Source organism: Podarcis filfolensis (genome assembly GCF_964270895.1).
Source record: "Podarcis filfolensis genome assembly, chromosome: W".
NCBI classification, from domain to species: domain Eukaryota; kingdom Metazoa; phylum Chordata; class Lepidosauria; order Squamata; family Lacertidae; genus Podarcis; species Podarcis filfolensis.
Window position 1 is genome coordinate 37,032,952 of NC_139619.1, and position 15,151 is coordinate 37,048,102.

Here is a 15,151-nt window from a genome sequence, read left to right on the forward strand (position 1 = left end):
CCTCCGCATATGACCAGAGGTGGGTGTGGCCTCACCTGTGCAGGTAAATGATAAAAGCACAGGGCAGGCAGCCATCTCTCTCTCTCTCTCTCTCTCTCTGCCATCTTCCTTCGATGAGGAAACATCTAAGGATGCTCTCTTGGCTCTCAGCCAAGAGAGGACGGGACTATCTTACTACAAGATAGATTCTGAGTGTATTTTACCTTTTTTTAAGCTGTCTGCCTTCTGGGATCATATTGTGAACAGAACGTGAGTAAACTCTTTTCTGCCCCCCTCCTCTCACCTGGGCAGGGAGGCGTGTCGCAAAGCTCCTCCTGCACCGTCTCCCCGCTGCAGCTGGCGGCGTCCGTGGTGCCATTGCAGTCCCGGAACCGCTTCCTGACGCCCACCACGTCCGTGGCGTAGTAGCAGGTTTTTGAGCAGGGGGACCAGGGCGTCCATTCGCTCCAGGAGAAGGTGATCTCTGGGGAGGGACAGGAGAAAGAGTGTGGGGCGCGGGAAGTGTCTGGGTTGGGGTCACGGGGTCCCCATCAAGGAGAAGTGAGGGCTCTAGTCTACTGGCAGGCGGAATAATGAGGAATTTGAAAAAATGATCAAGGTATCATTTTTAAAAAACAAAACCTGGAGTCTTTTCTCCTGGGGAATTTGGGCCCAGGCATACCAAAAAATGCAAAGGAAATATTCTTGTATGCAACGGTAGCAGCAAGAATACTGATCGCAATGAATTGGAAGGGAGAGGAAATCCCAACGAAGCTGGGGTGACAAAGTTGGAGTACGCCGAACTGGCAAAAATGCCAGAAAAACCTTTATTCGAAAATGAGACATGTACAGAAAATCCCTAGAGGATTATTGTCAGTGGCAGCATTTGAATGACTTCTGTATTAGGATAAATAAATATAAGCGAATATAATATTGACGAATATTAGTAAAAAGAAAATAGAAATTAACTGTGTATCAGAAAAGTAATACTGTAAATACATGGTAAGGTGTGAAGTCGTAAGAATTTTTTAAGAAGAATGTATGGTGATATGAATTAGCAAATATTGCTATTTTCTTGTATTCTCAATTGGTTGTTTCATACATTTGTTTGTTGTGGTTTTTGAATATCAATAAAGCATTATATTAAAAAAAAATTGCAAAACCACTCCCTGAACAAAAGACTCACTTGAGAACTGATGCAGAGGAGTGGAGCTTCTCCTCCAGCCTCCCAAGACATTGGATTTACTTATTTGATGGAAGTGACGCACCTCTCCCTTGTCGGGACCCCTTACCTGAGATGCAGATGGTGTGGCATTCGCGGACCTCCTGGGCATCGCCTTGGCACGGGGCACCGCCATTGGCAGTGGCCGGGTTGGAGGGAGACCTGCAAAAGAGGCAGGGTGGTCCGTAAGTTGGGGGCGGGGAAGAGAGGGGTGGGTGGGTGGCCAGCCAAAAGGGAACTGAGTGCAGCTTTGCCTCTGCACTGTTAGGATATAGTTCCGTTCTACCTTAAAAGGGTACAGGCATGAATGTTGTGTGTCACATGCCTGTTTACTTCCAGCACTTGCTGGGAACTTCCGTTTGTATATCGCTTTTGCTTTTAGCTGTTTGGCTGGAGATGAAGGGAAGCAGACATGTTTTACTTAGTTCCGGAACTATGCTGAATAAATGCTGTAAATATGCTTACACATTTCTCTGTCTGCCACTTCTGCTGTGAGAAGATTTATTCACTCTGCTGACAGAGCGTGCACGAGTCTCTAAACGTATCTGAGGCTTGTGTCACTGATTGATGCTGTTCCAAGGGAGACCGGTGATTGTCCGGCTGCTGGCCGGTGGCTTGAGCCAGCTGGGGGCCTGCCTGATGCCCCCGTCTCTCCAGCAGTATCCCATCAGCCACATCCCGCCCACAGGTGGAGGCTGCCCTCCTTCACCTGAATCTCTGCTGCATGCCGACCCCGCAGCTCCTTCCGCAAGGGCTCCACGGAGACCAAGCTGACCAGCCGCACTTCACGGGGCAGGAAACCGAGTCGCAGGTCACGGCGCCTTCCAGGCAGACGCTGGCGGTGGGAGCGGGAAGGAGGCGGAGGACAAAAGCTCGTCAGGACTGAATCTGGACCCCATCACCACCACCCCACCCGAAAAGGGGGAAACCTGTGACCCTCCAAGCCCTGATTGGACTCCAACTCCCATCAACCCCAGGGGCAAAGGCAGAGATTGGGAACCTTTCATATCTTGAGGGCCACATTCTCTTTTTATATATATAAAATTTATTTGGTTTTTCAAATATTGTACAGAGATATATCACACATAAATAATAAAAACAAGATTCACAGGAATCTCCTGGACTTCCACCCTCCCCTTTGTGGGTCCTCTCCTTTCCTCCTGCATCTTTTATGATACAGTGGTACCTTGGTTCTCAAACGCCTTGGTACTCATACATCTTGGAACCCAAAGGCTGCAAACCCAGAAGTAAGTGTTCCAGTTTGCAAACTTTTTTTGGAAGCCAAACATGCTCTGTTTTGAGTGTTACGCTTCTGATTTGAGAGCCCCACTTCTGTTTTGAGAGTTACGCTGAGGGCTGTCTGTTTTTGCTATTTACTTTGCGTTTTTGTTTTGTTTTTGTGACTGCGTGGAAGCCAGTTGAGCTACTGATTGATTGATTGTGTGACTGCAGTACATTGTTTATTGCTTTCATTTAATGGATCAGTGGCTTCATTAGATAGTAAAAGTCATGTTAATTTGCTGTTTTAGGGGTTGTTTTTAAAAGTCTGAAATGGATTAATCCGTTTTGCATTACTTTCTATGGAAAAGCATGCCTTGGTTTTGGAACGGACTTCCGGAATGGATTAAGTTTGAGAACCAAGGTACCACTGTAATCCTTTGCCTCTTATGTTATGTCCAGAATTCAGCATTAGACTATAAGTAATATTCTAATCCTACTAACTATTTTAACTGTTTACAATGGTCTTTAAGTTATAATTTCCCCCCATTCCTTGTTAAAATTTTGGTCTTGCTGATTTCTGACTCTTCCGGTCATTTTAGCCATTTCAGCACAGTCCATTAACTTCACCTGCCATTCCTGTCTGGTGGGAGGGCCACATTCTTTTCTGGGCGGCCTCCCAAGCATTAGCCTCTAGGCGGCTGGCCACAGGGCTGGGTGGAATGGAGCAGTTTCCGAAAGAACGGGACCCTTGGCTCCTCCGGCATAGATACCCTCCCTGGCAGGTTATGGGCCCACAACCCGAGACTTCTCCCGCGCAGAAGTCATCATTGCTCTTCCCTTTTCACGCCCCTCCTGGCGCTAGGAGGTAGTGGAGCAGGGGAAGGTGGGCAATCTACTGACTTGTCCCTCGCCTGAACCATCCCTTCTTCCTCTGCCCAATCCCGTGTGCCTTCCTCCGCCTCAGACTCTCCCTCCTCTTCAGTGTCAGGGACTGGACTGAGGAGGAATGGTGGAGACCACCCCCTCCTCCTGCACTTCCCAGAAAAAGGGAAGACAGTATAGATTTAGAATAGTGGTTTGCAGAAGGTCACAGTTCAGAGGCTGCAGAGGGGAGAAGCTGGGAAATATTGGGAGATGAGCAGGAAGAAGTCGAAGAAGCACCAGGGGAGAGAAAGACTCAGTGTCTTTAGAAAGCATGCCAGAACCCCCTTCCCAGAATCCGGCGGGCATCGAAAGTAGGAGAACAGAAAGCTCAGAGGCAGAAAGCACAGGTCAGCCAATGTAGGGATGACGTATAATAGGAGAGACGGAGGGGGTGGGACTTTACTCAGAGCAATGCCATTATCCCAGAGACGGCACTTCCACATCTCTCGGTGAATATTGAATAAAAGACCTTGGTGAGAGCTTCTTGTCTTTCCATTACTGGCAGCCTGCCGTGAGGGAGGGGGGTCAGATTCCCTGAAGCCTGACACTCAGACTCCTGCCTTGTGGGTGGCGGGGCTCCCAGTGCTGTACAGGCTCAGGTTTAAGGGGCTGGTTTTGACCTTTAAAGCCGTACGCAGCCTAGGAACCACGTACCTACAGGACCGCCTCTCCTGCTATGCCCCGCAGAGGACCTTAAGGTCCACAAACGACAACATTTTAGAGGTCCTAGGTCACAAGGTGGTTAGATTGGTTTCAACCATGGCCAGGGCCTTTTCAGCACTGGCCCCAACTTGGTGGAACGCTCTGTCACAAGAGACTAGGGCCCTGCGGGACTTGACATCTTTCTGCAGGGCCTGCAAGACAGAGCTGTTCCGCCTGGCCTTTGGTTTGGACTTGGTCTGACCCTTATGTTGCCCTCCCCTTATGGTTTTGATCTATGGGCTACTTTTAAAATGAGGCTGCATTTTAAATTGCATTTTAACCTGTATTTTAAATGTGTTTTTTCCCCTTCTCATTATGTTTTTACTGTACCTGTGCTAGCCGCCCTGAGCCTGGCTCTGGCTGGGGAGGGTGGGGTATAAATTATTAATATTAATATTAATATTAATATTAATATTAATATTAATATTAATATTAATATTAATATTAATTGCCGGTCCCCTCTCCTGGGTTGCTCCCCTGGTTGCCTGACTGTACCCTGCGCTCTTCGGAGCCCTGCCAGAGGAGGAGGAGGAGGAGGAGGGTGGGGCACCAGAGGGACCCCGTCCCCCGCTCACCACTGGCTGCAGTTGTCCCTCAGGAACATCTCCCCCGGGAGGCAGCGCTCGTGGTCGAAGAAGCAGTGGCACTGGCTGACATTCACGTAGCCCCCGTCCTGCAGGAAGAGCCCCGGGGGGCAGCGGCAGCCTGGGAGGAGAGACAGAGGGGGCTGGAGGTCAGAGCAGGGGGCACGGATCAAGGGAGCCCCTTTTCTAGGCTAGGAAGGGATCAGGAACGTGGTGCCCCCTCCCAGCCCCAGGGAAAACATGCTCACCCTCCACGCAGCTGCTGGGGCAACTCGTCTTTAGGCTCAGCTGGTGGCACGTTTGGGGACAGGGAGCCACGAGGCCTCGCTCACAGTGCCCGGCTTGCACGTAGACCACGTCTGGCCCGCAGTCTGCAGAGGAAACAGGCGAGGGGAGGAGGTTGTGGCGCGGGAGAAGGGAAGCGAAGCCTAGTGGATGGAGGGAGCAGGGCTTGCAGCCATCCAGCCTTCCTCCCCTTCCAGCCTCAGGTTTTCAGGGTGCGTATACGCTGCACCTTTAAACATTTTTTTTGTATCTAAAAAATGATGTGCCCGTGCAAAATGGCTGCCAAAAAAATGGCTGCAAAAAAAAGAGATGGAGGTACTCCGTACAAGTGAGAAGAAACAGTGTGGCACAATGGTTAGAGTGCCGGACGAGAGCCTGGGAGAGACCAGGGTTCAAATTCTCCCATGAAGTTCACTGGGTGCGTCCTTTGGGCCAGTCGCTGTCCCTCAGACTAGCCTACCTCACAGGGTTGCTGTGGGGGGAGAACAATGGTGCTCCCTGGAGGGGGAAATGGGATATAAATAAGAGACATACAACCTAAGAAGCATTAAAGCCACAGTCATAAATGAAAATACCAAAAAAAGTTCATCCATCCATATTCATATCAAGCAAGGATGAATTCTACCCACCTCTCTGCATGATGAACATGACTAATAATAATAATATCATCAGCAAATAAAACCTTGCTTTTAAAGCACCTTCAAAGCACAATCTTTCCCTCAAAGAATTCTGGGAAATGTAGTTTTACCCCAAAGAGTTACAATTCCCAGCAGCCCTTAACAGTGCCCAGAATTCTTTGAAGGGGGAGAAATGTGCTTTAAAAAGGATCTAGTAGTGTGTAGAGAGTCTCAGTATCCAAAGATTATGAAGTGGGGCTGCAGTTGATTTGAGGAAACGCCTCCTGGCTGACCTAACCTTTAAAACTGATCTCCCCCCAGCCCCTTGCCCCTGTGTTCGAAGACGACAATATGGAGACCCCAAAACTGACAGCACAACCCAGCAGTCACTTCCCCTCCCCTGTGCAAGCTCCATTGAAGTGAATGGGTACTTGGGCTTGTGCAACTTCCATTCATTTCAAGGAGGCAAGCCCAGAGAAATCTTCCCACTGGACTTATAAGCTTCTTTTATCACCAGCACCTTTGTAATTCACAAGGCAAACCAGAAGAACATATAGCTCCTGCCCATCTGCCCCGTGTTGGAAGTCCAGGGATCATTCAGTTTGTAACTCAAGGGTTAATTCAGTAACTCGGCTATAGAGGGTGGAGAAGGAGTTGCTTAGCAACCAGGCATGATCTCAAGCGAGGCAGCACAGGGCCCTGATTGGCTGTGTGTTTCTGAGGGACTTTTTCCTCTGTGTGTTTGGTTGAAGGCCTCTCTGGTACGTACAAGGCCAGATGTAAAGAAAGACAAAACCTCTCTTTCTTTTCTCCCCAAATTGTTCACTGTTTTTGTTTGGTTTCCTAATGTTCCTGCCATCCCCCAGGCTCACCCCCCTATCTCAGGCCACCACTGCTCCATCAACGGCCCACCTTTCTTTTCTGACCCTCCCTGGCTCCCAACGGTGGCCAGCACTTACCCCGGGCATCTCCGCAGGGCTGCTGGTTGCAAGTCTCCATCTGCACAGCGTCCCCCGGGCAAGGCTGCCCCCCGTTCTTGGGCGGGGGGTCGGCGCAGGTCCTGGTGCGGCTCTGCACGCCGCCGCGGCACTCGGTGTCGCAGTCCGACCATTCGCCCCAGGATGCCCAGGCGCCGTTAACTATGCGGAGACAGAGAGCCACGCGACTGAGCTCCTTCCTCCTCGTCATGCAATCACAGAATATTCTACACTTGCAATTGGACCCCTGTATCTTAAGGCAGTAGTTTGTCATGCCAACCTTCCCGTGCCTTTTGGAATTAATAATGGGGAGCCGGTTTAAATGATTTCGTCGACTATGAATGAAAGATGTGTTTTTATGAGTCTGGCAAAATGAACGTTTTAAGCAAAATGCTACAAGTTCTTCGCTTTAGCCCACCTCGCAAGGTTGTTTTAAGAAATTGGCACAGGTGATGCATAACACCCATTCTGCATTTGCAAGAATTTGATCTTTTCATGTGGCAGCACCTGTCCTTTGGAACTCCCTGCCTCTTGACACCAGGCAGAGATGCCTTCATTGCACTCTTTTTGGCACCTGCTAAATACGTTATTGTTCAGGCAAGCCTGTTCAGGTCTTTAGAAAGTTTAAATCCTGTTTTCAGCCTCTTGTTGTTATTTTAACTTTTTGAATGTCTTAAATTATTGCTGTTAATCTTATTTACTGCTAACGTTTGATTTATCTCTCCCCCCCATAAACTGCTTTGAGGCTGTTTAGTTTGTAATCTAGTGGTGTATTCATTTTATGAAATGAACTCTGCATCTTTCATAAAACGTAGACACCACTAGATTGCAAACTAAACAGCCTCAAAACAGTATGCAAAAAAGATAAATCAGTTGGTAGCTCAGTTGGTTAGCACGTGGTGCTCATAACACAAAGGTTGCAGGTTTGATCCAGCTGCATATTCCTGCATTGCAAGGGGTTGGACTAGATGACCCTCAGGGTCCCTTCCAACCCTACAATTCCATAATTCCATGTTTTTATGAAGGGCTTCAGGCCTGAGAAGGCTTGAGAGGGTTCTTGGGCTCGAATCCTGCTTGTGGGTTTCACTTTGGGGGCATCTGGTTGGCACCGATTCTATACGAATAAGTTTCTGTTTGAAATATTCAGCACTTGCAAAATTCAATTCCTTGCCCAAAGGGTCCTCCTTCAGGCCGGGCATCTGCAGAGACGATGAGAAGCTGAGGAAGCCTTTTGAGCCCCGTCTGTCCAGGAACCCGCTGCTCCCAGGTAAGTGGGGAGAAGGCCCTACCTGGGCAGGCCCGCAGGAAGCAGGAGCGGCTGTCAAACTCATCGCGGTCACACTGGCCCCCAGGGAGGGCGTTGCGGAGCAAGTCCCGGCGCCGGAAGGTCACTCCCAGCCCACATGACCGGCTGCATTCACTCCAGGTGGTCCACGGTGACATGATGCAGTCCGCTGCCAGAGAAGGGAGAGAGGCAGGATTGGACCAGAACTATAGTTCAGGAGAGAAACTTCCTCCATTTGCAGCAAAACATCCTAACCTTGGTCTGAGCCGGTGCCCTTTTCTTTAGGATGGGGGGGGGCATTTCATCACCCAAGGGCCACATTCCCTGCTTGACAACATTCCAGGGGCCACATGGCCAGTGGTGGGTGGAGCCAGAGGCAGAAGTGGGAGGAGCCACAGATTTAAATTTTACACGTGGCAGGTGTCAGGAGCGAGCTGGCAGGAAACCACACTCTGCAATTTAGCTCTTTATTAGCAAGAACACAATCTGCACAGTCTTGGTGGACTGTCAAAAATGACATGCAGAAACGTTTTGGGTTGGGGCACTGTTGAGGGGGTTTTGTTGTGGTTGTTGATACTAATTTTTTGTATCTTCATTTTGGATTAATGTGGTAATATAATTGTTCAGTTGGGTTGTGCACTTTTTGAAGCTTCCTTTATTATTTATAACTGCTTTTATGTTTGTAGTTATGTGGGTTTTTTAATATGTTGTAAGCTGCCTTGAGCATAGTTTTAACTTTGGGAAAGCGGCATACAAATAAAATGATTGATTGATTGATTGACTGTCAGGACTCATGAGCACAACAGCTCATCCCCATGGATCAGTTGCTGAGACTGAAAGTCCCTGCCTCCCCTAAGTCCCCTCCTATCCAGGGTTTTTTCCAAGCAATCAGAGATCGTGCCTGAGTGTGGCAAACCTCTCCTCCGCCCTTTTAATGCCGCTCTTGGTTCTGGGGAGCTTGTCACAGCAGGAGGGGGAGACACCTGTGACTCTTCACCCGCTTCTGCCTCTGATGCTTGACTTCTCTCTGCCACGGACTCCCCGCTCACCTTCCATCCAGGCAAGTGAGAGGCATCCTCCGCCTTCAGGGACACAGTCCAGCCAGGCAAAAACCCTCAGGGAAGGGGCGGCAGAGTATGGCTGAGCCATGCCCTCATTTGCCCATCCCTGCTCTCGTGAAGAATGGGGGGGGAGGGGAGCGATTATCCGCCCCAATCTGACATACCACAGTTGGCCTCGTCTGACCCATCCTGACAATCCTGGCGGAGATCACAGCGCCGCTCCAGTGCCAGGCATTCCCCGCTGCCACAGGTGAACTGCTTGGAAGAGCAGACGCTGGGAGGGCCCAGTGGGGGCAGCAGGGTGGCGGCGGGGGTGGCGGGAGCAGTGGGACCACCTGTGGGGGGGAAGTGCAATGCAATGGTTAGAGCGTCGGACTAGGACCAGGGAGACCAGGCGCCTAGTCCCACTTTGTCAGGCGTAACTTCACTGGCAAGAATTAAAGAGCAGTTTATATTTTGTAGTCCTTTTTGTTACCTGGTTACAAGCAAAAATCCACATCTCTCCACAAGGAGAGTGGTTGACTACTCTAAATCCTCCCCTTTCCATCCCCAGCAACATCTTGGGCACCAATGGGAATTTCCTTCTCCTCTCTAGTCTTTGTTCTTTAATACAGGCAGACCTCCTAGTTCTTGGGGAGGGAGGGTCCACCACACTCTCTAATGACGCCTCTGCTGGCTGCTCCCTCCCTTCTGTCTCTCTTTCCATTATATCGTAACTAGGCAACTCCTCTCAAAACAGCTCAGTGTCTGTGTCTCTCTCTGTTCCTGAAACTGCTGGAAATGGGGGGGGGGATCTTCCTCCTCATCCCAGTGGTGGAGGAACCCTCTCCATCACCCAGGGCAGGATGCCGAGGGGTGGGGCGAACCGCCCGGTGATGCATGTGTGACGTCTGTACAGACTGCGCACATGTGGCAGCTGGTACGGACTGTGCACGCGCAGCAGCTGGTACGGTTGCCACATGAGTGCCAGCCTGCACAGACACCACACGTGAGCGCCAGCCCATACAGATGTCCGTAAGGTCACCATGCAAGCAGCAGCCCATATGGACGCCGGGCGGGCGCGGTGCCCACACTGACTGCGTGTGTCCCCTCCGCTGCTCTACAGCTGGGGGGAGGCAGCGGGCCATCTTGTCACCCCCCCGGGTTGTGCCCAGGGCAGCCCGCCCCCTCCGCATTCTCCAATCCTCTGATTCAGACCATTCCCTGACACCCTTGTTCCTGAAGCCCATTGGGTGACTTGACAGACGGCAAAAGCATCCTGTGGGAGAACCACCAACCCCTGAACTTTTGATTAACAGCAATTGCCATCAGCCATGTGGCCTCCGTGCGTGGGTGCAGTGGCACCCTTGAGATCTTCCCTGGCACCCACAGAGCACCTGTGATCCCAGGTTGGATATATGTGCAAATTAAAGGCACCACATTGGATTCCGTTCCACGGAAACTGGAGCTGCGTCTGCGTCTTGGACCCCCGGAGTTTCTCGCCGCCTGGCAAAGGGAGCGGCAGGTAGCAAGACTCACCGCAGTGCATCTCGTCCGAACCATCCAGACAGTCTTCTTGGCCATCGCAAACAAAGGCAGCCTCGACACAGCCAAAGACTTCACAGGCGAACTGCCCCTGGGTGCAGAGGATTCTGGGAAGCCCGGGGCTGGGAGTTCGAGTCAGCACTGTCAGAGGAAAACAGCACCTTATCGGGGGCTGGCAGGGGGACCTAGTTCCAGTTGCTCTGGGGCTCGGATCCTGCTTGCGGGTTTCCCAGGATGGCCCTTGTGAGAGAAGGAAGCTGGACCAAATGGGCCACAGGCCGGATCCAGCCACAGGGCTGTTCTTAGCATCTTCAGAACATAGGGAGAGATCAGGCCAATGGCCCGTCTTGGCCAACCAGATGCCTGTGGGAAACCAGCAGGATTCGAACACAAGAGCCCTCTTTTCCTCACATGGCTTCCAGCAAGCGAGATTCAGAAGCATCTCTGTCTCCAACTGTGGAGGCAGAACACAGCCATCCTGGCTAGTAGCCATCAATAGCCCTCTCCTCCGTGAATTTGTCTAACCCTCTTTTAAATCCAACTTTCAATCCTCTTTTAAGCCACCTAAGCAGCAGTTGGTGGCCACCACTGCCTCTTGTGGAAGTGAGTTCCACAGTTTAACTACGTGCTGCACTAAGGAGGACTTCTTTTATCTGTACATTTCCGAGCACAATTCAAAGTGTTGGTGCTGACCTTGAAAGATAGATAAAACTTTATTTGCATTAGCCAATGACCATAGCAAAAGTAAAACATTACAGTATACACAGAAAAGGACATTTGATATAAGAGCACAGTTTGAAGTCCTGAATCAGCCGTCAGTTAGCCATCAGTTTCTGTACTGCCATGCGTCCCAAACGCATCATTGAGACTGGAGGCAAGTCTCCTTTCAGTAGAAGTACAGACTTGGCAAAGAACTCTTAACTTCTGGCCCCGTCTAAACTCAAATCCCCCCGGTTTACTATCCCTAACACTTCAAGACTCCCATAAAAGTGCTGACCTTGAAAGCCCTAAACGACCCAGTATACCTGAAGGAGTGTCTCCACCCCCATCGTTCTACTCGGACACTGAGGTCCAGCTCCAAGGGCCTTCTGGCGGTTCCCTCATTGAGAGAAGTGAAGTTACAGGGAACCAGGCAGAGGACCTTCTTGGTCGTGGCTCCCACCCTGTGGAACGCCCTCCCACCAGATGTCAAGGAAATAAACAACTATTGGACGTTTAGAAGACATCTGAAGGCAGCCTCGTCTAGGGAAGTTTTTAATGCTAGACGCTTTATCGTGCTTTTAATTTTCTTTTGGGAGCCGCCCAGAGTGGCTGGGGAAACCCAGCCAGATGGGCAGGGTATAAATAATAAATGTTGATGATGATGATGATGAATCCTGAATCTTCCAACATTCAGCTTCCATGAGTTCTTGTGTTATGAGAGAGGGAGAAATCTTTGCTCTCTCCCTTTCTCCATTCCATGCATAATGTTACCAAACTCCTGTCGTGTTGCCTTTTCTCCAAAACAAAACCCTCAAGCTAGAGGGGCCAGGTTGCCCCCCAGGACTGAGGGGCCCTGGCACACATGGTGCATGACAGAGGAGGCAGAGTGCTCTGGGGGAGCCGGCCCCTGGACTTGCGACGGGAGATGTGTGTTGTGTGCATGACTCCACACATGTGCGCCATGCGCAGGGCACCCTCAAGATTGAGGGGCCCTGGCTCCCTTAAAACAAATACTGGGGGGCTGAGGTACCCAGCCCCCTGGGGTTGGTGCACCTGCCTCAAGCACTGCCACTTTTTGTTCCATGCCCTTGATGATTTTGGTTGGCCTTTACTTTTTCTTTTCTTTTTTTAATTTTTAATTTTTTAAAAAATACTTTTCAGATATATACATTTCACTGATTTTACAATCATTTTGACATTTTAAAACCTGACTTCCTTCCCCCCTCTTTCTGCGGTTCCTTAAATTTATTTTTAATATTTTCTGCATATCCAAATTTACTTAACTTACTTCTTTAAATATATACTCTTATGTAGCTGCGCTTATTAAAATAATACTGCCAGTGTTTTTTTATCTGTTTACAGTTTACCTGTAAATATTCAATAAACCATTCCCATTCTTTTATACAAAGTCTGTCGTCTTGATTTCTTATTCTCCCTGTAAGTTTCACCATTTCTGCATATTCCATAAGTTTGGCCTCCTCTGAACCTTTTCCAACTCTACAATCTCCTCTTTCAGGTGAGGCGACCAGAACCCTACACAGCGTTCCAAATGCTCCTTGAGCAAAGTCAGCCCCAGACGCACCCCCCTGCCGCCCCCTTTGGAGACGGCAGCCCTGCTTACCGGACAGCGTGGTTCGCAGGCCTGGCTGGTACGGGAAGGTTTGGGACGCGGGCAGCACCGTCGTGCCAGGGGTACCAGTGGCGAGTCTGGGCAAAGTGGGTCCCAACGGCCAGGAGGTGGACCAGGAAGGCGAGACGGGATGCTCCTTGGAGGGCTGGATCCGGGGCGATTCTGGGACACCAGTTGCTCGTCCAGGGCGCTGGGACTCCTGCGATACACTTGGCAGCCCGGTGAGCCACTGCGGAGGAGATGCTGTCTCTGGGGCAGGGGGTCTTGTGCCAGTGACCGTAGAGGTCACGCCAGCTGTGGGGTTGGAAAGAAGCATGGGAGAAGCTTGAGAGTCCGGCCTCATGAACTACAAACCCCAGAATTTGGGGTCCAAACCGGTGTCAAAGCTTTGCAGCTGCTTGGCAGCATTGTGCAGCGCGAACCCTGTGTTTTGCAGCACCCCCAAACGTTTTATTTTTATCTGTTTGCTTGTTTGTTTGTGTGTTTGATTGACAAACCACCCTTCATCAGAAGACCGCAGGGCGGCTCGCAAGGTAAACTACAAAGCAAAAAGGCAAAAAATAATGAAAACAAAAACAGCAAAACCAAGGGGGGCCCCCAAGTAATAGATACATCAAACCAGGGTTCGTGGTTAACACACGGAAATCCAACATCCGATTCACTCCAAAGCCGTACCAAAGTTTTGTAATAGTTTTGCAGGAAAATCTGCAGGTTTTGCAGTGCCCCCTTCAAATGGAGTAACTGTGGTACCTCGGTTTTCGAACATAATCTATTCCAGAAGGCTGTTTGAGTTCTCAAACGTTCGAAAACCGAGGCGCAAAGGGCGGTCTGCAAATTTAATGGAGGAAGTTGAGAAAAATAATATATACATTTGGCTTCTGAGGTGTGTTCAAAAACGGAAGCACTTACTTCCGGGTTTTACGCCATTCGAAAACCGAAACATTCATCAACGGAGACGTTCGAAAACCAAGGTACAGTGGAACCTCGGTTTCCGAACGTAATCCGTTCCAGAAGACCGTTCAGCTTCCGGAAAGTTCGAAAACTGAGGATCAAAGGGCTGGCTGCAAAGTCAATGGGGGGAAATGAAAAATGTGCCCCGGAAGCCGTTCAGGAACAGAACCGTTCAAAAACAGAAGCATTTACTTCCGGGGTGTCGGCATTCAAAAACTGAAATGTTTGTCAACAGAGACATTCGAAAATCGAGGTTCCACTGTACCTCTGTACTCAAAGCAGCTTCCCATAAAGCCTCAATTGCAAAGATGGAGGGGGGCATGATTTTCTTGGAGAAAACCTTGCCCTGTGCCAGCCTCAGCCTTCCCCTATTCCCTACCCCCTATCTTCCATGCACACCCTTGGTAGGAACAAGGGCAGGAGGCTGGCATAGACTCTGGAAGAGAGGCCCTGTCAGCCGACCACCTTCCCCCAGAAGAACCCTCCAGGTGCCCCCGCCAGTAAGCGGGTCGTCTGTCAGGGGGCCTTTAGCTGTGATTCCTGTGTTGCGGGGGGTGGGGGTGGACTAGATGAACCTTGGAGATCCCTTCCCACACCAACCCACTGAGCAGCTCTGCCTTCTTTTGGGAGCCCAGAGAGATCTCCTGGGAAGTGGGGGAGCCCATCCTCAGCACCTGCTCAGGAGGACCCCGTGCCAGGCAGGAAGAAGGGCATGGGCAGAGGTGGTACCTGGGCCCGCAGGGAAGTGCTAGGGCCGTATCCAGATCGGGCGTAATCCCGGAAGTTGACCCCGTCGTCGCTGTAGACCAGGCGGTAACGGGAGACATAGCCCCGGGAGGGCTCCCCGCCTTGCGTGACCACGGCAGTGAGGAACGTGGGCTGAAGGAAGTCCACCTGGAAATAGGGGTCAGGGTCCGAGGGGCCCGGGCTCCACCCGGGGGCCATGTTCTGCCTGGTGGGGGTCAGGGGAAGGAGAAGCATCAAGGTTTGGCCTATTAACCATTCAGCAAAATAAGCAGCTGCCTAGGGCATCAGAAGAAGGGGGGGCAACACAGAAATTTTTCCATAACCCATTTTTTTTTTAACATTAATAGTCACAAGTTGCTCAGCCCTCTCCTCCTCCTCCAGGAATTTGTCTAATCCCCTTTTAAAGAGGATTTAACATATTTTGTGGTTTTCATCTTGTATTTTTATGCCCTGACGTCTACAGCTGAAGCGCAGCCTACTAATTTAATAAATAGGAATAATAAATGACAATAATCATATTGAAAGAAATAGGAACAATGTTTCACATGTGGTGGGAATGCCGACCTATTAAACAATTTTGGAATGAAATATATGAAGAAATAAAAAAAAATGTTTAAAATATCTTTTAGTAAAAAACCGGAGGCATTCCTTTTAGGTATAATTACAAAAGATGTTCCTGGCAATCAAAGGAACGTATTCCTTTATGCAACAACAGCTGCCAGGATGCTCATAGCAAAAAA

At 50.1% G+C, this 15,151-nt stretch overlaps 2 protein-coding genes across 2 annotated transcripts in view; both read right to left on the reverse strand.

Annotated features, from left to right (window-relative positions):
- Positions 1–209: 209 nt before the first annotated feature.
- On the reverse strand, positions 210–6,533 carry LOC310753734 (SCO-spondin-like; the record flags this gene model as incomplete). The annotated part of the gene is made up of 6 exons (XM_083595078.1): positions 210–463; positions 1,272–1,363; positions 1,911–2,036; positions 4,624–4,753; positions 4,881–5,003; positions 6,494–6,533. 6 exons carry the CDS (start codon positions 6,531–6,533, stop codon positions 210–212), a joined length of 765 nt encoding a protein of 254 aa, XP_083451204.1.
- Positions 6,534–8,998: 2,465 nt separating this feature from the next.
- The window catches only part of LOC310753735 (SCO-spondin-like), a gene marked incomplete at both ends in the record, with an annotated part of 32,355 nt that continues 26,202 nt past the window's right edge, over positions 8,999–15,151 (reverse strand). The window contains 4 exons of the mRNA XM_083595079.1: positions 8,999–9,192; positions 10,376–10,522; positions 12,705–13,059; positions 14,394–14,616. Of these exons, the coding sequence (XP_083451205.1) occupies positions 8,999–9,192; positions 10,376–10,522; positions 12,705–13,059; positions 14,394–14,616 (919 nt within the window). The remainder of the gene's footprint in view (positions 9,193–10,375; positions 10,523–12,704; positions 13,060–14,393; positions 14,617–15,151) is intronic.